This window comes from Haliaeetus leucocephalus, unplaced genomic scaffold (assembly GCF_000737465.1).
Source record: "Haliaeetus leucocephalus isolate CR32 unplaced genomic scaffold, Haliaeetus_leucocephalus-4.0 Scaffold240, whole genome shotgun sequence".
NCBI classification, from domain to species: Eukaryota; Metazoa; Chordata; class Aves; order Accipitriformes; family Accipitridae; genus Haliaeetus; species Haliaeetus leucocephalus.
This window is the reverse complement of record NW_010972676.1, coordinates 59,940-82,338: the sequence shown is the minus strand read 5'-3', so window position 1 is coordinate 82,338 and position 22,399 is coordinate 59,940. Positions and strand designations below refer to the sequence as shown.

The window sequence follows — 22,399 nt, the reverse complement described above, 5'->3', positions numbered from 1 at the left end:
TACTTCTGGAGGTCACATTCAAGGAAGTACTCACTCCAGTAAAAAATTGTTAGATCATCACTGAGCAATAAACAACCAGCAGCAACTAACATAAGTCTAAAGCAGACTGAGCAAATAAAACGCTTTATGGTTAACATCCTTTAAACTTAAAGCCGTGAGAAGAAAACCCTAAAGATGTGTAATAACTGCAGGCAAGAGACTGGCACAGATCCCACAAATAACAACCCCACAAATCCTATCTAGAGTTCATAGCTGAGGAAGTCATTCACACTAAACAGCATTAGCAACTACTTAGCAAAGTACAGCAAGAACTCGCTGCTTAATTGCATTTTTGGGAGGCAGCTGCTAAAAGAGCCCCAAGACCTCCAAAGAAAAGTACCTTCTGAAAACAAAGATGCACATATCTATACAAAAGGCCTGCTCCAAATTTCATTTAGAAAGAGAGATTTCTTAAGCAAAAACTGCAAGCATGAAACAGTTGGTATTATATGAACTAATAACGCACTGGCTGCAAGTACAATTTACGTTGACATTATATGAGAGCACAGGCTTGTGAAGACTTGTCTTCTCTGCTCTAGATTCTAAGCAAATCGTCCTTCCCTGAATACTTCACATCTTTGAGCTGAGACTAGAAAACTGATTTCACTGTTTCTCATTGATTCTTCAACAAGCTACTGAATGGTCATGTTCTTGTTTTGTTTCCACTATTATCTGGAAATCAAAGTAACTATTGGCATGAAAACCAGGTTTTAGTCTAACCTCAATTTACAGAAACATGAAGTGATGGCAAACCTCAGCCACAATAAAGTATAATTCTGGACATGAGGCATGCTGAGCTGATGGGGGCAGTGACGGGTAGAAGATTTATTTTCAAAACCTAATTCTAGAGTGGTAAATACCCTGTGCTGCTTCTGTAAAAACAAGCATCAGTATCTGTTGGTGGTAATTTTGTGAAGAACTCTTTAACAGTTCTGTGAAACAAAAGAGGAAGTGTAAAGGGCACAGACCTACCCTGAATTTCTCCTTGTGGATCTTTGTAGTACCACTTCTGCATGGCTTCATGGAATAACGGCATAGAGGAACCTTTTGCTCTGTGCTCTTGAATTTTTGCTGCTAGTCTTTCGTCATCAAGGGCACTGTCCTGCAGGTATGCCACCATTTTCTCTGCTTGCTGCAGGAGACATCAAAACCAGCAAGCAATGAGAGTTAGATGTGTGCTCACAGATCTGAAAATGAGCGCAACAAATACAACTTTGTACTACCCAGTGCTCAAGAGCATACCAGGAATTACAGGCAATTCAAGGACTGGTGTAACTGCACCATGAACCCTGACCTCAGTCTACCACCTTGTCACAATCCTGAATAAGCACAGTTCACCTGCTTAAGTAAAGCTTTCAAACAACTTGCCAAGAAAGTCCCACACAGTATCACAGTGAAAAACAAAATGGTTATGGGAGCGCTAGCATGAAAAATGCTTTACATCCCCGCAGTAACTAAACGTTCATGAACACAGTCCGCACTTCGTATATGTTTCTCTTTTTTTTTTCCTTTTTTTTCTTTTTTTTAATTACAATATTGGGCATACTGTTTTATGGTTTCTCAAGGCAAATAGTAAGGCTACTTGACAGTGGTAATAAGCAATAGGATTTCTAGCTCTTTAACACTAGGTATAGCACCCTTATTCAGAAAAATACTAGACAGGCTTGAATTATTCTCAAAAAAAAAGTGGAGGGAAAAATTAACTTTCAGCATACATTGTGAAGTGTAAAGTTTCAGCTGCATTTCTGTTTTTATGGGCTTCAAATATTTTTTGCATTCCATATTCCTCCAGTCTCACGCTTGTCAACAACAAAGGAATTTGAGAAGTTTTACCTGCTCTAGGTGTTTGAGGCCCTCTTCATCATCTGGGTCAGTGGGAATGTTGCCCATGCCTGGAGCAGCTGTGACAGGTGTCTGAACTGGCCGCAGAGCAGGATTTGAATTGGAAACAGGAGGAGAAAGATGAGCAGGAGAAGCTGTGTCTGTAGAAATCTGTGGCAAAGGTTGAGCAACAGAAGCCAAATCTAAAGAAAAATGTTAAAATTAGTTCATTATCTTTAACATAAATGAAAATGATTTTTAAGAAGTTATTGTAGAAAACATTCAACAGCTCAAAATTCGCACCAAAGCAAAAGTATTTTCAGATCTTCCTGTATGTATGACTGTACATTGGTACTGCTGACAGCACAGGCACCCAACCTAACTTCACGGAACAGTTTAGTTCTAACAGTGCAGAACTCTGCACATTTCACCATACCCCATTCCCTGGCGACAGATATTTGTCCGGACTGATCTGCTCTACAACTAGTTCATGTTTCGCTAGACTGTGTTGCAATGTGAAGTACCAGTGCGCTACAAGCGCTTGAGACAGCATATCCAACAAATCTTGTTTTTATAGACCAGTTGGTGAATTCCGGCTTTCCACCACCATAATCCAGCACTTGCCTCTTAAAAGAGACCAAGACTAATCACAAGTAATGGAAACTTACTAAATTTATCTATCAAATTTACTACCTTCCCCTCTGTTGGGCATTTTGGCTGGCGGTGTATTCTCCGTTCGATTCTCTTTATCTTCTGTTTTTTCCGTTCTTTCTGGCACAGACTCTTCCTTCCTTTCAAAAAGGCTTGTCTGCAGCGGGTCTGGAGGCTGGGATTTCGGTGGGGTATCTGACCTGGTAGCTGGTGAAGATGTTTGGACTGCTTCTTCCACTGCTTCTGTAACATTGCACAGTTCTACGTAACTGAATTAACAGAAATTCTACTCTGCAGCATAGAAGAGATGCATGAGAAGTCCCCCTTACCTGCCACTGCTCTATCTGTTTTCTCTCCCTCTTTCTTGGTGGTCTTTTCATGATCTTTGGCTTCCTCATTGTGGCTCCCTTCAGAGTCAGATCTTTCTTCGCCTTCCTCCACAGGTCTGAAGTCCATCTCCTGTTCCTCAGGGATTGGCTCCTTCTGCACCTTCTACAAAGCCAACATAACTATCCATAATCCACCCAATGTAACAGGACATTTGCTCAAAGTGAACAAAGGGCCCAAGACAGCTTTTCACCTTTAAAGAGAGAAACGCTCCAGAGGAGTCAAATGTTCCCATCTCTTCTTCCGCATCTTCTAAACACCACTCAGGGAGACTGTCCCTGTCATCATCCATGCTGCCACTCCCACACCTTACTCGTCGATAACCCCGTTCATCATCTCGTTCCCGGAAATCGAATTCAAACCTCCGCCGCCGCTCCATGTGTTCTCGCCAGCCTGCAGAACGAGGGCCGTCTAAGGTGGGGGGACAGCAACTTTACAAGACAGTCCCAGGGGTAGTAGCTTACTTGGAAGGGTGAAGGGGTGGGTGAAGAGATGACAAACAGTGACAGAAATTCAGGAAGCCCCTACAGGGTACAATCCACCTATGAAGAGGCATCTTAAAGGACAAGGAAAAGAAAAGTAGTATCTTACTGTTAAGCAGGAGACCTTCAAATATTGTCCACTGTATATCCCCACATTATAAACTGTATTATGAGCATTAAAAAAAACATGTAAGGGAAGAAAGCTGGGCTACATAATCTAAAAGCACTGAAATAAGACAAGCAACACTAGATGCTGACTGAATTTACCAGCAATCATTGACTTAAAACTTTTTGGCATTTTTGTATGTATAAGATTTTATATTTTCTTTTAGGCAATCTGTAAAAGTCACATCCTGAACAAGCCACCCATGCGTTTTTCCTCCTGCCTTCAGAGACACTTCTGTGCATATACTTGAAAAATGGACTGACAACTGTTCAAACACCTTTGAAAGGACTGTTAAGACTCTTGAACAGTAATTTTTTTAGCCATGGAATACCGAAAGTTGGAATGATAAGGAAAGGGGGAGAACTTTCCAAATTCAAGTATAAATTTTATTTCACTTTTCTTTCTTATCTATTCAGAAGATTTCTTCATTCAGCCAAGCTTAAAATCCTCTGACTGCAATAGTGCTGTTTAAACTGTAAAAAACTTACTGCTCAGGAAAACAAACTGGGAGTGAAAGGATTGTAAACAGCTTTCCAACCAACAGAAGCTATTTTTACCAGAAAGTTGCAAAGCAAAAATGAAAGCACCTTGGTTTTTAGGGGCCATGTTCTTTTCTGCAGAAAAAATGTCTTTTTTTGGTCTCAGAATTTGTGCAATCAGTGCAGTCTCACTCACTGTTCATCAAATAGCTAGCAAAAAAGTCACAGTACAGAGAAACTGTTCCATTTGCTTCATATGAATGAGGCACGTTTCCACATCAACCCTAATACCCTAACTATTAATATTAACCATGCAAAAATCCACCTTTGTCTCACAAATACAGGTAACATGAAACAAACTCCTTCTAGAAACACTATGAACTTTAAGATTATATTTTATCAAGGAAACACTACAGATTAGAGTTTAACAAGGACTTCACTATACCATATGTGCTTATTTGCAAATAATTCCACGGTATAACTTAATCTATGCTTCTAGTTATGCCTTGGAAACAAATACATAACATTTTTGGTATGCAACACTGTCAAATCAATGTTCTGAGGCAACCTTTTTAATGTCATTAAGGAACAAAGTAAGGCACAGTAAGCTTGCGCTTATGCCACCTTTTTTGCCTGCTTTAAAGTATTTTTTAACACCTTAGGCCTGTGATGTCAACCTCCTGTTCATCAGTAACTTCTCAAAAAATATGTAAGCAAAGACAAAGGCTCACTGAAGATGCACTAATGGAGTAAATACTCCAGAGAGCTCAAGTACACTTTTGAACACTTTTAAGATTCAGCTGGACAGGGTGCTGGGCCATCTCGTCTAGACAGTGCTTTAACCAAGAAAGGTTGGACCAGATGATATTTGACACCCTTTCCAACTTGGTATTCTATGATTCTATGAAGTAATAACTATTTCATGCACCCTCTTCAGAATAGGATGCCTGCATCACACCCTGTGCGCCTCTGCCCACAGCACCCTGGCCTCCAACTTCGGCCGAACGCAGGAGGTGCAGATTTCTAAGGGCCTTCTTTTCAAGTAAGTCATACATATGAACATCTCATTAAAATAATGCTCAATTTCAGAAGAACAAAAGCATCTCTAGGAACAATCAGCAACTAAGCAGGACAACAGAGTCTACCTGAAAGAAAAGGCCTGACATTGAAATTCCACTGACATGGCATCAGAAGCAGCATCAAGTTTACTTCTCCCTTCTTCATCAGAAATATCAACGCATCAAAACCAGGACCTCCTTTGGAATCTGAGGGCTTTTTCTGAGGTTTAAGTGTGAGAGGTTGCTGACAACCAGACTGCATTTCTGATTAAAGCCACAGGCAGACGTCTCCTCAGTACAGCCAGCAATGTCCATGTCAGGTTTCCCAATACGTGGAAAAAACAGAGCTATGGCCTGAACCTGGCAATGCCATATTGTACAAACAGATTAATATCTCTGCCTGTATGCTACCCTGGGGCTTGCAAATAGCTGAGCATCTTTTCTTCACCTCTCTTTTGTATAGAAGAGGAAATTTTTGGTAGTAAGAACTTTCTATACAGCCATAAATGGCCCATCTTGAGACCAGGCATTGAGAAGAGCCTCAATTATTTTTATACAGTTCACATCCCTACACCAGGAGCACAAACTCTTTGTAGCAGGAACCCAGAAACATGGTTTTTCAAGGTGAATTCTAAGCATTTTGTTAATTCCAGGTATCTTCAAAGCTCAAATTAAGAAGTTGGAGACTTTGTTTACCACATGGTCTGCTTCCAAAGATTTAGACACACAGCCTCCTTTCATAGCCCACATTTTCAGAGCTAGGTGGACAGGCGAAGAGATAAGTGGACCAGACATGTCCTTGTTTCTTAGTAACAATAAAAGTTTATAAAAGCCTAGTTAGAATACAGTGAGCAACTCGGGTGTGAAGTACAGGGCTGCCAATCTTTAAAGCAAGCCAAAAGTAAAAACAAGTCTTAAATTCTTGCCTGAAGTTTTTTAACCAACAGTTAGGACACAAACACAGCTTTGATTTCAGTCCCGTAGTATCATTAGGCAGCAGTTATACAATCAAGATTCCAAGTTAAAAGAAACAATTTTAAGCTAAATTTACCGTTTGCAACCTATGGTGACATTACAAGTGAAAGAAAGGATACTGGCTGCTTCAGGAAATCCAAGTACATTTCAGTCTCAATTACTAATAGCTATTTATCTCTTAAAAGTTTTATTCTCTAATTCAGAAAAGAAATTCCTAATGTATACTAAAAAACCCACTAAATACTAAACGAAAGACACAGGAATAGTACACATTACTTTTTGGGCATATATTATATATGAATCTAATTTTTATTTTGCTCAATTTTAGAGCAAGATTATCAAATGTACTTTAGCTGCTTCAAGATATTCAAGAAGCACAAAGCACAATGCCCAAAAGATAAGTAGTTTACTTGATTCACAGCAGTTGATTCAAAAATGGAGTGAACCAGGATGAATTTGAAAAGCCTTTCAAAAAACCAGAAACCAAAAAAAAAATTATATGAGATAACAAACTCAGGCCTCTCTAAAATGCTTTTCCAGAAAGAGATCTTAATAGAGCTGCTTAAGCAAAGACACAAAATCTTATCACAGAAAAGTTTTAGGCAAGAAGAGATGCTTCCTATTCCTTAAGGATGACTTGGTAACAAAAAAAAAAACCCAAAACCATCTATACATCATTCACAAGTTATGAGACCAAAAAAGGTTTGTGTAAGTATCTGATAAAATGGACTTGCTCCGCAAATTTAAAGGGCCATCATTGTATGAATGCAAGAACTGGAACAACAGAAAGAAGGGGCTTTTTAGGTAAGCAGTCATTAAATCCTTAAAAAAGATGGCTAAAAATATAAATTAAAAAAAAAGAGAACTTTGAAGCAGCCAGTGAATTTAAAGCTATAATTACATTCTTCTTACAGATAGTTAACCCAGTCTAAAGATCCTATTTCACATCTACAATAGCAGTGGTACATTTACCCAGAACAACTAGCAAAACAACTTTTCCACTGTATAAGCCAAGGAAAGATGTCTTCTAATCAGACTTCTAGTCCCAGTGCACAAACAGTAGCAGAAAAAGTAGAAAACCCCATAAACTCAGACTAGAAAAGTCTGGTCATGCAATCCAGACAGTTTTCATGCTGCAAAAAAAAAAAAAAAAGACAAGTTTACATCCTTCTGAATTAAGCAGAAGGAAAAAAAAGCATTATGCTTGTCTATTTTAAGGAGAAATCTGACTGATTTGCTTCTTCACTTTACTACCAACACTCAGATGATCCCTTACTTCGTATGAGATATAGCCATGTGAGAGGAGAACAGTTTAAACACAGCAGGGACACATGACATCCCTTCAACTATGTCAAGGAAGTTAACTTGAGCTACAATAAATCAGACAGCAGAATCTGGGAAACTATACTTAGGGGCACAAGACTGCTTCAGCAGCAGCAGTCCATCCTCTTGATTGTTTGTGCCTATTAAAAAAAAGTACAAAATGAGCAGATTTAGGTCAGCCATCCTGCAGTAAACACAGCTGAAGGAGCAAGAGGAATTCAAAAGCTGGAAAAACAATGGTCTGTGGGAATCAAAGTATTCTTTGCTTAACAACAGAACAAGATAAACTCAAGCCTGACAACTGCTACGTTCTTCTAAACTGTTCTCACCCAAAAGAAAAAAAAACCCAAGCAGCATACAATCTAGTAGGAAGTATGCAGAGCCAAGTCAAAGGAAGGTCCAGCTAAACAAATGACGACAGTACTCTGAAGACATTTCTCTATTTTTAGCAGGACACATGATTAGTACTATTACCTAACAGCAGCGTAAGTACAAAGAAGCACTTTAAGCCATGCCAATTTGAGTTAAACTCATTGTTTAAAGCAAGAATGTGATTAAAACCATTTTGATGGTCCTGTGGTTACTACTAACAGAAGAATTCAAATACATCTCTGACCAAAGCTGAGAGACTAGTACAATACAGCTGTCAACTCAGTCTATCTCAAAATTAGCAACTTTTCTGGAGATTCACAGAATTCTTAGAACAGGCTTTTTATTATACCTACTAAAACTAACTTGTAAGTGAAGTTAAGTTAGTTGTCTACTACAGCGAAAATTCAAATAAGCAGTAATATTTCCTATGATGGAAGATGAATTTTCAAAGCCTTCCTCAGAACATCTTCCAAAAAAGTTGAAGACATGAATGAACTTCTGAACTTTGAGGTCTATGCTTCCTTTTAAGCTAAAGCATGCAGGCTTGTACTTGCAGAACACTCCACTCCAGGGTATCATGCTGCATCTGATCATCATGAGGTACAATCGTAGCTGGCCTGATGCCATCTGCACTATATAACAAAGCAGCAGTGTCTAATGAACAATCGTGACCAAACATTGGAGAAAAGAAAATGACATTCTTGAAAATTTGCCCCTTAGCCCTGCTCTAAATAAAAAACATCTGATTATAAATCTAGCCTTGGGCTCACTGCTATATTTTAGTACAAGCTAACAGTTGTTTGAGGACAGAGTAATATGTAGCTGTGGAGAGGGTTAGAAACAGAGGTAATGGTTGCTCACAACCATTATAGTACTGAAGGTCCTTTGGGATGCTGAAAAGGTTGATAGACCTATTGCAAGAACAAATGTGACCTAACTCAAAAAGAGAAGTTGCCCACCTCAGCCCCCAAGATGTCCCATGCTTCCTTTGCTTCCCTAGGAAGATGTAACAGTAGAAGAGCCACAATCCTCCCTTGCTTCCCCAGAAGCCTTCTGCAGCCAAAAGATACCCAAAACCAAGATCCCACAACAGGTATGACTGGCTAGCAGGATCTTTTCCAAGTAGAAGGATATAAATAAATAACTACATTTCAGTTATACTACTCAAATACCAAGCTCAGCTTTGTATTTCTCCTGCAACTCTAGCAATTCAATGCTGGAAAGCAAGTGAACCAGACTGACTTTGTCAAGCCAGGGAAGGGTAGAGTGACACCAAACAGATGCCTGAAATTCAGGGAAACAAGACATCCTGTAACTAACTACAGGATGCATAGAGCAACATCTTTTGATATTTTCCAAGGATGCCTCTTGGCATTGCAAACACACCTGGAAAACTAGAAAGCAGGCCAACAATCTGAATGGTTTAGTGTCAGCATCACTCCACAGCCTTAGATACGCTATCTAATGTGGGTAATTTCTTTCCCCTTGGCATCACAGCCACAGAGAAAACAGTATTATTAAAAAGCCCCCTGATTTTACCAGGCACATACACACCTGGAGCACAACACCAAGTACACACCTGAAAAATATTGTTCCCTTAAAGATGTGAGGGTACTGAAGACATTAAAAAGAAAACAAAGGGCACATAATTTCATGCTAATCATTTTGTGACCAAGAACCCCACGTATGCCAAACCAGCAATGATTGAAACCACATGAACCTTACCTATTTTTGTCCCAAACTTCATGCCACCTCCCTTTCCTCTGCTTTCCCCATGCCCTGATTAACCCAGGGCCCTTTCCCTATAACCATGGCCACATTTTTCTCCAGATCTCCTCTCACCTGGACTGTGAGGGCGCCACCTCTCACCATCTCTCCGTGACCCAGCCAGTCGCCAGCCTCCATCATCATCTTCCCCATTTTGTTCCTCCCTGAAGATGCGCCAGTTCTCGCTCTCAGAGCGTATAAATTCATGCTTCCTCCCCGTTGTTGCTGTCCCACCTTCCTCAAAGTTTGGTCTCACTGCAAAGGAAACACATGCCAGTGAACATGTGTCCCATGTTTAGGAACCTAAAAACAAAAGGGTTGAAACCTTGCTCCCTTAGAGGCAAAAATGCACAAGCAGTAAGTGGTGATAGGAACCTAGGAGAAGAATAGAAGTTAATGGAAGAAAACATATTACACAGATTTAGGAAATACCTCCACATCCCTGTGTACCTTGGGATGGAAAGACCAAGGGAAAAAAAAAAAAACCAGAAGTAAAGCAAAGCATACAAGAAATTATGACATGGACAGGAAAGACAGAGGAGGAAAAGACAACAGTTTAAAAGACACAGGGAAACATAAAAGGAAAGAAGGCAAAGTGTGCAGAGAGAAAGAATAAACTTCTGTATCATGAAAAATCTCATGCTAAAGGAAAATGGAAATACAATAAACCATAAACATTATACACATTTTATATAAACTAAACATATTTGCTACTTCTATAATAAAAAAGATACAACTTTATTTAATCCAATATGACGTACAGCATTCTTGCAATGTTTTAGCAAAGACTGAAAATTTATAAACAAGAAAAACATATTAGTATTAACATTATCCTGTGAATCCATCTGCTGGAGGGCCAAGGTCAGCATATTAAGAGTTAGGAACAACTACGCTTGAGCTCAAGGACGAGTCTACCAGAAGCTTAAGAGATAGAATAGTCTTTTAGTTCCTAATTTACATTACATTATATTTAAAATAAAGCATTTAAAATCCTCAAGTACTTAATGAAGAGCAACACTGTCACAAAAGGATGATGTAAATACTTTTATAAAAAGAATCCACACCATACACCAGGTAACTCAGGGTAGACATACATGCTGCTTTCACTGTTGATTCATCCTGACAAGGATACACCACCACCAAAATAAATGGTAGTACTAGCTTCAGGACTTCTGGATTTTGTATTTCTTTTAATATGTTTAGCTATGTAGCACCAGAATTCTTAGAGGAACCATGGTGATGCCACTTCTTCACTGATACTATTAACCAGTGTTAACCTGCAATTGTGTGCTTATTTACAAAAAACACGTATTCAAGTACTACAGAAAGGTTTAGTTAATCTTCCTTCTTATAGTCTTAAAATCCAAAAATATAAGATGATATATAAGATGATATCTGGTGAAGACTGTATAGTATGCCTGCTTGCTTAGACAGGAAAAATGAAATAAAGCATGACTGGGGTGGAAAGGGACATTTTAAAGAATTTAGTTTAGGAAAGACAGGAGATTACATTCCCCTTTCTTCATATCATGCAGCTTTTTCAGTCAATGAAAAAATGAGGGAACAGAGCACCTGAAATTCTATGGCATATCAAACCTCCTTTTAGAACTCAGAAATTCTTCCTACATAGATATGCTGCACTCTGGAGACAGGAAACACAGTCTTTAGACTTTGCCTATATCTTGGAGAAAAAACAACATCCCTTCTTCACCATCTCAAAACACTGGAGAAAAAAAAAACCTTTTTCTTTCTCCAGCTCAAAATTTTCCACAGAATATTGTTTTAGGGAGGGACTATAGTGAGAGAGTACAGGTTGAATTCAATCCAGCATACAAAATCCAAGATGTTTCCAGTTTCCCATGCTCCAGGTTCACATGAAATCCTTTTACCACTGTCACAGGAACAAGTTTCCACAAGAATTTTCAAGATGGCAGGGCCCTTGACCTATCAAGTAGACAGGAGAGGCAGGAAACACACCAATGTTTAAGATGCAAGAGTTCCGCCACCCTGGTGACTACCTGAGGTCCTCAGGAAAGTAACTGAAATACCTTCCTCTTATGTTGTTTCTATGTAAAGAGCTAAAGAAAATTGGCTAATTTAAAGTACATCATCAGTATCAACAGGCAATCTCAGCTATGAAGCCTAATATAACCCAGATACACGTTTACTTCATTGAAGGGAACATCTGGCTAAAGACCACTTCTGTACTTGCTAGGCTTTGAGAACAAAAATTTTAAAACAATGTATTTTAAAACACTGTCTTGTGATACTGGCTCCAAGTAAAACAAGTTTGCTGGAGACACTCAACTCCCTTCATTTGGTAGGTGCAATGTTGGCAAATTTACTTATCTGGAATGGATAAACCTTTGCAGATGAAGGTCAACCACATTCTGTTTTCCCATGCTTCACAGAAAATAAAGGAAGGCAGCAAGCTAGACAGAAAAATCTAAGTCTGGAAAATACAGGGGTTTTTTCATTTTAGATCTCTGAAAAATGTCATGTAGAAGAATGTAACAGGAAGTACAGGGAAGCCTCTCAGTATTGCTCCTTGGATGGGCTTCATGTTGTAGAAAACTAAGAGACAGAGCTACAGAGCTAAGTCAGCTGAAAGTAAAACACACAGAGATAGTGGCCCGGGAGAGAGCTGCAATCCAACAGACCAGATGAGCGTTAAGACCCAGACGATAAGGAATATGCCTCATTCTTTCTGAGCTTATTTTTAAAATGCTATAAGAAAAAAGTATTTTTTTTTTTTAATTCTGCAGCAAAAGACACTCATTTTTCCTCACTAAAAGAGTAACCAACAGAAAAAAGTTACCCAATTTGCTATTTTGGGACTAGAAAAATATTATTTTTAGAGATGTATCTATTATTTTCAAATTCATAGCTATTACCTGATGTTCATTCAGTAACATTAATTCAAGAGATTTTAGACTTTCCCAATTAAATGAAATAACATCTTTTTTTCTCTATTGTTAAGTTCAGTTAAGATTCTGGAGACTGCTCTTTAACACTAGCAAGCTATCAGCTCACAGGCTCTCTTCTGCTCTTCCAAAAACATTTGGAAAAAAAAGTTACCTAAAGAATATTGTGAAGTCTACTTTGCCACTGAATATCCATATGTTCTTCACCCCTCTGCAGATATATAGATGCTATAGGTATACCCAAGGCAACTCATGTTTTCTTATTCCTTAAGACAACTGGTTTTGCTCCCAAGAACTGAACTACTGAAGTCAGGTTTTGTATTCTGAACTTGCAGAAAATGGCATCCCCATCTGCTGCTGTGGGTTATGAAACACATATCTCTACAGAGGTGACAAAACATCAAATACTGCTTGCTGAGATCAGACACAAGTGGGATCCTGCCCCCCTCTGATTTTAAGTTCTACAGCATGAGAAATCTAAGAAAGAAGACAAGAATCGATTATAAGGGGTCAGTATTGTATTTATCTGAGGATGGTATCACCCATGATTCTGAAACCTTTCTAAACACAGCAGCACACCAGTGTGTCACTTCAGATGACTGTTTCAATGCCACACTTCAGTGGAATTAAGAAAGAAAGTGCAGCGTATCATGACATACTTAATTTTCTGGTACTAGGACACCATAGCAAGCAATATTCAAAGAGAGCAACGTATGTGTCAAAACAGATCTGGCATGAGATGATCGTCAACATTAGACAGACCAGCCAAGAAACTAGTTCTTTTCAAATACAAACCAGTCACAGGTTAAGGATCAGAAGAAGAAAAAAAAAAAAAAAAATCAAGCTACCCAAGTGACAGAAAGACTATGACAAAACTGTATACAGGAATACTCCTACAGCTTACATCTAAATTCATAACTTCCAGAGTCCTAACATATTGTCTTTGCAAACTGTTCCTAGACTTGAGAACACTCATTTCAGCTGAGATTACTTAGGTCACAGAGTCATCATTTGGCAATGTTTTAAGGACAAAAAAAACTAAAATGCAATCTATGGTTTTGCCTTCAACTAATTGACTGGACTTCCTGAAGAGAAGGAGCAGTAAAAGGGCACCTCTGTTCAAGTCTGTCACAAAGCCAGCAATGGTGTTTACAGAAAACTTCAGATAGAGCCTAGTGGTATCTAGCCAAAAAAGCCTACAGCTGTGCAACACTGAGTTGAAGGGAAACTAGCTGCAAAGAACAAGACTGGGATTCTGGGACATAGCCCTGTGGCAACAGGTTTTTGAAGAGGACTTACTATCAGAATGGCAAATAACTTCTGTTCTCCATGCTGTCAGTCCATGTTTCCTATGTCATGCTCACCATTTGGAGAGAATAAACAGGAAAGCAATAATTGACAGCAATACTGTTTCCTCTAAAGAGGGGGGAAAACTAGGAGAGTCTATTAAGTGTTTTGACTTGCTCTCTTCTTTCTGCTGTGTGCTACACGCTTCCTCAAGAAGAGGATAAAAAGAAAAAAAACTTTGCAGCTAGTGTTTTTAAAGGAATTCAGATAACTTTGCCTAGATGTGTTATTTCATAGCTCATTTTACAGAAAAATAAAATAAATGGCCTTAAGATGATGTTTCTACAGGACTACCTTTCATTAGGACAGTATTTGACATGATAGGGACACTATAGGAATACATACATCATGAAGTGACTTGCTTGTAACTGAAGTCAGTGACAGAGATCAGAAGTTCTGATGCCCATTTCTAGCTTCACATTTTCTCTCTCTCCATAAAAATCTCAATCTCAATAGTAGGTCTCAAAGACATACTACTCCAATATAACTTTTTCTTTTTTGCTAAATTGACCATTATCCACTGTCATGAACAAGTAAATTAAAAAGAATTAACAAGAGAGTTTAATTCTGTAACACATACCTGCAAATCATGTACTGTAGCTATTTCATCTGCTGTATGATTGTGTTAGATTGTCAATCCATTCAGTTGAATCAGATTAGAAAACCTGTGACTGGACACCATATGCTTTCTACTGTACAAAATACAAGTATTATTTTCCTACAAACTGTAAAAAAAAATTCTACTTGTAAATAAAAGAGGCTGTCTGTAGCAGAAGCTCAACTTTGCTGGAGTGTACAGGGAAGGGTGAAGGGCAAGTCACATTGTCCTACAGGCTTGCCACAGTGGTGGGAGTCCCCTTGCACTACATTATTTGTCTTGGTTCTCTGAAGGTCACACTATGACCATCGCAATTTTCAGTGCTATGCCTGAACATGTATTAAAATGTTCCATACTAATGAAGCAGAGAATTAATGTTTTGTAATTCAGGGTTGGGGGGAAGGTTAAAGAAAAAAAAAAAGAAAGATTTTGTTTCCTAAGCAGGAAAGTCTACATTAATAATTTTCCCAGCAGGCCTTCAGTAGTTTTACTGCAAACAACCACAGCCTTTGTTTCTCAGATCCTCTTACATCTGACATTCGATCAAAGCCCTCACATCAGCAGCTCACCAAGGGAAAAAAAGTAGTGTGAAATACTACTGTATTACAAAGCTGTCCTCAGAGTTCGGTTTAGTAATCCAGCATGCTGACCACTCTGCATAGTCATTCAACTAAAATATCTTCCCCAAACAACCCTTCTCATTTAATAACTAAGAGAGAAAATAGCTTAAGTGGAAGTGCTTTAGTTTACTGCATGGAATCAGCAACCCACCTAATCTGCATGGTTTCATTCTTAGGCTTTAGCAAAATCCTGTGATTAATTCCATGTTTTCACAAAGGAGCAATGTGGAGATGGAAGAGAAGTGGCCAGATCTACATCTTCTGACCAGCATTAAGCTACAGTTCAGCAACACCCTCCAGAGACCATAGGCTGCAATATTAGCTGCAGCCCACCTTTCTGTTAACACCAACACTCAGGAGCTTGGGACCTAATGAGAAGAGGAAGTGGCACTAGACACACAACAGTGAGACACAAGAGTTTCTCTTTTCACCTAAACTAACAGTAATTGACACCGGTTAGGGAGAAAGTATTGGAGAAGCGTGTGTGTTTTTCAGCAGCAATATGGGAACTTTATCCACTCAGCTTTTCCAGGGGAATTTTGGCCTTTTCAACTTTAACATAAAACTATAAGATTATACAAACCTAAAAAATTATCCTGATTAAGGAGGTGAGGGGGAAGGCACCCCTTCTCCAAGTGTTTGAGGATTTCTCCTTGGCTGCTAAGGGTTTGTGTTGGGGTAAAGAAACCCTCCTAACAAACCAGCATTCTTTTCCACATGATCAGAGTTAACCAGCCCCCCTGCAGGCAAAATGACCAATCAAATCAGCTTCAGACAAAAACCACCACCCCCCCCAGCACTATAAACACAGGAGTGAGACATACAAACCCATTTTTTATTTAAAAAAAAAAAAAAAAAAAGATCACTACCAACCACTTGTGGGAAGTTTCTTGCCAGTGCTAAGACTAATACACAAGACCAGCCCAGTCCCTCTCCCGGAGCCCAGGTATTCCCCTTCTCCTGCACAAAAATCCTTCGAAGACCGGTAAGTACACAAAAAAACTTAACTTTTTTTCTTTTTCTTATTGTACTATTAGAGATTGTTCTGTCATTCTTTAATCAAAGTTGTTTTCAGGACACAGAGTTTTATTTCTAAAGCTTGCTAAATTAAGTCACCTTAAACAAAATGGTTTCTGATTCCCCCCCCCCAAAAGAAAATGCTCTCAGATGACCACAGTCATAACAGCATACAGAGCAAAATCAAAGTCATCATGCGATCTTTTTTCAGAAAGCTTTCAAGATAAACAGTGCTGGAAAGACTCTGCAACACTCTGCAAATGGGGCATTTGCGAGCCTGCAGCTAAGGTAGCCGGGTGTTACCTGGCCAAGTGGTATGAAAATGTCATCCTCACCTTTATGCTGCATTCATCTTAACTCAGCATTTAACTTCAGTTCCATCACAAATTTAAAAAAACATGAGCTTCACCTCTTCAGGTCTGCTTTTACCATCTCTAATTATATCGCATGCCTTCAATAATTTTCAATCAATGCATTCTCTGTGCTTATGGACACATTGTGAGCTAACACTGCTGCCCAGGAAACCATGTGCAGGCATTGAGTATGAACTCCAATGTCCTAGAAAATTGTCATTCTAAACAAGCCATTGGGGAGTTCGCATCACACAGGGCTGGACTGCTCTTCAAAAACAGCAAGTTCCAAAAAAAATGGATGGCAGCAGACTTCTATTACTACAGCCTTATATCAAATAAAATCATCCCTCTTAACTGTAAATTTACTCCTCCATTAACAATACTTAATTTTGCATTTAAGTTCCTCTATAAAGATTTAATATATATTAGCATATTTTAAAGTCTTAAACAACATTTAAGCAAAGTCTACCTTGGTAAAGTTTTTCTGCTTCTCTAAAGGTAGCCAGACTAGTTGGTCCACTCAGATGCTACTTCATAATCAAGAATTAGGGTTCATATGGATCTTCACAGTATTTTCAGCACGCTCTACTATGTGAAAATATATTATACACAAAATGGAGCATTACAGATATCCCTAAAGAGAGTATATAAGCAGCCTTGCTTTCTGTACTAAAAAAAAAAAGAAAAGACATTCTCTCCCATTTTACCAAAATTTGGGGGGGGGGGGGCTCGGTTGTGGTTTTGTTTTTGTTTTTCAGAGTGCATTCTGTAGTAAACTGTCACAGGTCAAAAGTACAAGCTCTTGCATCCTATACTTTGTGGCACTTGCTTTGAAAAGTATGACTTGGGCTCAACAAATCAAAGCTCTGATTTTCACAAGATTTACTTATATACATAACAAGTCCTGAAAACTGTTATCTTAATTCTGCAGACTGCTCAGAAAAAACAGTTTTCTTACAAACTACTCCCATTCATCTCACTGAGGCATTAGCACCATACCTAAAGGACAAAGATGTTTGAAATTTTAACTATCCTACTAACAACTGTAGCATAAGCTTTCAACCAAAGCAATTATTCTGACTTAATTACTTCCTACATTTCTAAGATTGCCCCTTAATGTAAGTTATATGATCCAGTCATGTCATCAATACTGAAAAAAACCCCCTTCATTTCCTAATATTAATGTCAGAGCATCTCAAGGATTGCCATTCAATCTAAAAATAACAATACTGAGATTTTAATATCAAAGTGCCTTTAAAAAAATTATAAACTTAGTTGGTTCTTGTTGCAAAGTGCAGAGGCAGCAACACATCTGAATGATCACAGCTTAGAATCCAGAGAAGATGCTTAAATCTGAAACTAGTACAAGATCATGTGGATCCAGGTCAAGTAAAGAGGGAACATACACATTCCCAGAGGGGCATGCCAGCACCACCTGGGTTCTAATAAATCTTGAAATTATACTACAGTTGTAAGCCATTTTTGCAGTTACTCCCAGCAAACAGCAGGTCCTCTTGACCACTTTGCTGTCATAATGAAGAAATGCACTATAAATTGCCTCAAATCCCTTCCACAGTCAATTAGAACAGATTTTGTTATGAGTAGAAGTTGGGCAGGTAGGGCAGCACTGCATAAATCTCCCCTGAACACAGCTCCACATAAAGGCATTCAGGCTCCTAAAAAGGTTGCAGGTGCATTAGTGTACTGAGCTAAGAACAGGCTGGAAGCATTACTTTAAATGCCTTCAACTGAGAAGGCAAACAAAAAGAAAATGAAGACACTGCTGCAAAAGAGTCCCCCTGCAATCCTACCGGAGTGTTAGCAGCTGAGCTTCTGCTGTCAAGAGAAAGACTAAGCAAGAGGAAAGAAGAGGAAAGCAACATGATGGCACCAAACAGCAATGTAACAAAGAGGTGTTAGAACACAAGGAAGATCTCAAACAAAAAGGCAAAACGTGGGAGATCAGCATGCTAGATCATGAATTCCAGAAATGCAAGCAATATCCTAGAGCTGTAAGGCAAGGTTTTATTGCACATAAATCATCAGCAAGCCAGGTCAGTTTACAACCTGTCCAACTGCTAGGTAAAGGGAAACTGTGACTTTGATTTAAAAGTTAGTACTCACCCTACCTTGACTTGTCTTCGAAGAGTGTATAGAAGAAGGAAGCCGGAATGAAGGACAATGATGGTAAAGAGATTTAAAAAAAGCTAAGAACTGACATAGACACTGGAGTTGGTGATAACCATTTAATTTTCAATAGACTGGAAACAAGAAGGATTAGACACACTGAATTCATGATAAAAGACCGGTCACCATGCCAATAGAGATTTAGAAAAGTCATTTCTGACAGTTCCTGTCTTTCCAGTCAAGGGCTATCAACTGGGAGATGGAGGGAGAAGGAACACCCCAAAGCTACAAGTTTCACAAGTCAGGAAAAGCAAAACCAGACAAACAGCATAACATAAAGGTTAAGAGATTACATTAGATAAATCTGGATTAGAAACACAGTATGTATTTAGCAGTGGAGATGAAGTGTTCTCCAACAAACAATGCAGAATTTTTCTTTTCAAGTCGAAGTTAAATGTTTTTCCTAAAACATATGCTGTTTGAAACTGGGATTAATGTGGGGACACCAAGGACCATGCCAGGCAGGGGATCAGATGGTCCAAATTGTACTTTACAACTTCATTAATTTATCACTAACAAGGAAAGCAGGTATTTCTTTTTTTCAGTACAGTGGGTAAGGAAAGTTTTAGACAGAAGACAGTAATTCTTTGTAAATTCAAAGTCATATCTACTCTTAAGTTGACTCTGCTTTTGAAAATACAGAGGACTTATCCTCCAGCCTGAGTAAACTATTTCTCACAGGGCAGTTCTTTTTTCACCTCTTATTCTAAACCAACCGCATTGCTCTGAGAGCCTATTAGCAGTTTCTTACCCATTTTTCCCACTCCAAGTTGAGACTTGTGGCTCTTAAAGCCATCAAGAGCTTTTGCAAAACAACAGTTTTAGAACCCAAGCTTACAAACTTCCAATGCTATCACTGCCACCAAATTAGATACCTAATATTTTAAACAGTCCTAAACAAGAAAAATCAGAGACCTATATCAAATGAGACAAGAGCAGTAACCTGGTTAAACTCAGCAGGCAAATTTCCCTGCTGGCAGTCTCAAGGAGCAGAGACGCCAGACTGTTGTGATGTGTGCTGCTGGGGGCTAATGGACATTCTCTTTCTCAAGTACCTTTGAAATCTGTCAGTAATGGATCCTCCCCCATAGAAAAGACCCCAAACCACTTGACAGTGAACACTCACTAAATTTTTTTAGAGCTTTAAGTCATTAAGTGATTAATCACCACCCTAGAAAGCTCTTTAATCAACAAAATTGAGACCCTGCAATGCTGACAGCATTTTGCTCTGAGTAGTCTGTGGCACTCAAGCATGCTACCTTAGCATTGATGTGCAGAAGGTCTGAAGTGCAGCCAAGAAAAATGTACCACATTAAGAGAAAAAGGAAAAACATACTTAATGTACGTAACTGTAGAAAACGCTTCTGTCACCGATCCGTACCAAGTTCATTCTCACAGCATACGTTTGTTTTGCAAACACAAATTAGTTGGAGGCTATGAAGCAGATGCTGCCCTCAAAGTACCATGAGAATTTACACAGGCACACTAGTTCCGTTTTTTGGTTTTGTCTTTTTTCCAAGAATGCACAATGTTTACACTCAGAGACTTTTCTTTCTGTAAGTGTTCCCCTCTATTCAAACAAGGGAGTGCTTCTTCCAAGTACTGCTTTTTCTATGATGATAAAACCAAGGCATTGTACACAACTCATTTTGAGCATGGTCCCCATCATCCTTACCATTCAGAGATGCCCATTTTCCAGCTCCTTCAAAGCATCCAGAAGGCATCTTCTAAATCTTAGCACAAAGACTCTGCCCTACAGACACATCACTAATTATGCGGTTCCTGAAGCATTTAAAATTGTATTCAGCTTATTGTAAATTCTGTAACAGTGCAGCAAGACTTAAAACTGTCATTTAGACAGCTATATGGTAGACCAAAGATCAAACTCGGATGAAGACAGGGGCGTCATGCTATGAACTGAATGGACTACAATCAGAATCCCCCAAGAAAAGTAGCCTAGTACTATTGACTGGGAGAATCTCAGTAAGCCCACTGTATTCTCTGGCACAGGGAGCCGCTTCAAAATATTACTTCTAAGAGATGGGAATTGGAAAATAAAAATGAGGTGAAAACCACCAAATTACACTCAGGCCATCACCTACTCTACCTCCTTTGACTACAGCATGGATAGAAGAAATAGCTGGATGGTTCTGAGAACCTACAGAAGGAAAGAAAACTCAAAATTTAGCTAAATATTGACTGTGATGTCAATTCTCACACTTCAGTATGCATTAAGCACAAGTAAAAGCAAAAGAGAATGTTTGGTAATTACTAAAATTTGGTATCAAGATCAAGTAAACAGTCATGAAAACTGCTGGCTTACAGGATAACAGATCATAAGAAAAAATTTTACCTTTCCTAATTCGTTCTGAAGTTCAGCATCCTTAGATCTATTTGGTTTCAAGAGAAAACTAAGACTGCACTTTTGGGGGGCAGGGCGGGGGGAGGGGAAGTCCCAATTCCTCTAGCCTGCCTGTATTACACACTGAAACACTCATAATTCAGAGAAAGGTCAAAATTGATAGGAAACCAACAAAATTGGCTAAACATACCATAATTATGATTTGCAGAATTTACATTTTTTAAATCCTCTGTTGTCCTACAAACAAGCTTCCTCACAACCCTAAGTTGCACACATTATGAAGTCTCTGTTTTACAGGAGCCCATATTTAATTTTAATCTGTCCCAGGTGAACTTTAAGCATTCAGTATTTATAAAATTCATGGATTTGAGTGGCCAGTGTCTTTTTCAAAAGACACTCAGCATCTCTGACAAGTTTGTCAAGTTTTGAGGTTTAAAAGTAGACAAAGGAGCCTAACATGTCGAATACCTACAAGTACCCATTTTGTTTCCCATATTTGCAATTCCATCTCCACCCCCTAATTCCCATACACTTGCTGTCCTATTTTCTTATTTTGTCACTAATAAAAAATACACTGCTTAAGCAGACTAGACTTCAAATTATGTCACAGTATATTTTCAGTATTGGTATCCTGCCCTCTTTTTACCTGATCCTTACATAAACAGCCTCAGGCTCCCAGAAGCAGCTCTGCCCTGAATACTGTAATTCTGCTTAACTGGACATGGTGGGTGCAGACAGCAGACATTTCCTGAGCTAAGAAAGTCTGAAAGGGCTACTAGGTAAACTACAGCATTCTTCTAAAATACATAAACATGTTAGAGAAATAATAAACATTATTTCCATAGTACTATTGTTAATAGTATTCATAACAGTATTGGTACACTATTATAGTCTGCTAAAAAGAAGATACAAAACCTGATATAATCAGACAAAATTCAGTTTCTTTTCAGATACAGTATGCCTAATCCCATCCCACCCACCCCTAAAGAATTAAAGCATGCAACTCAAATGTAAATTTAGGAAGGTAAAGTATGAAAGTTATATTTAAATAACCAAGCAGGGAAAATTTGAGAAGTAGTCATATTTTTAATCTTTTTTAGCAAAGTATTACCACAAACAGTGGTAAATTCCTTTGCAAGCTCCTGACTTAATCTTCTCTGGATTGCAATGTATAAGCCCTCCTTTGTTGGCTGCAGTATTTCAACCCCTGCTGATGTGTCAAAAACTGTGAACATTCGGCAAAATACAAATATGCTGCATTGTATCACTTTTCCTTTTTTCTCTTTTCTAGAAGATGACAACAGATATGATAGAGAGCAATAACACCAAATCCAGTGCTCCCCTCCTGACCCAAAGATACCTGAGGATGGTGACCAAGGATGGACATAGCACATTCCAGATGGATGGTACCCAAGGAAAAGGTCTGGCATACCTCCGAGATGCATGGGGAATATTAATGGACATGCGCTGG

The 22,399-nt window shown here is 38.7% G+C and overlaps 1 protein-coding gene across 12 annotated transcripts in view; it reads right to left on the bottom strand.

The window, feature by feature from the left end:
- Positions 1 to 22,399, bottom strand: part of GIGYF2 (GRB10 interacting GYF protein 2) — a 79,429-nt gene that overhangs the window by 19,643 nt on the left and 37,387 nt on the right. For 5 of the 12 annotated variants that reach the window (XM_010568160.1, XM_010568164.1, XM_010568167.1 and 2 more), the window contains 6 exons: positions 9,596 to 9,775; positions 3,092 to 3,309; positions 2,841 to 3,003; positions 2,554 to 2,772; positions 1,873 to 2,063; positions 1,012 to 1,171 (listed from right to left, as the gene is read on the bottom strand). In XM_010568160.1, the coding sequence (XP_010566462.1) occupies positions 1,012 to 1,171; positions 1,873 to 2,063; positions 2,554 to 2,772; positions 2,841 to 3,003; positions 3,092 to 3,309; positions 9,596 to 9,775 (1,131 nt within the window). Of the gene's footprint in view, positions 1 to 1,011; positions 1,172 to 1,872; positions 2,064 to 2,553; positions 2,773 to 2,840; positions 3,004 to 3,091; positions 3,310 to 9,595; positions 9,776 to 22,288; positions 22,372 to 22,399 lie in introns of those variants that run through there. The other 7 variants (XM_010568163.1, XM_010568171.1, XM_010568170.1 and 4 more) reach the window with 4 other exon arrangements.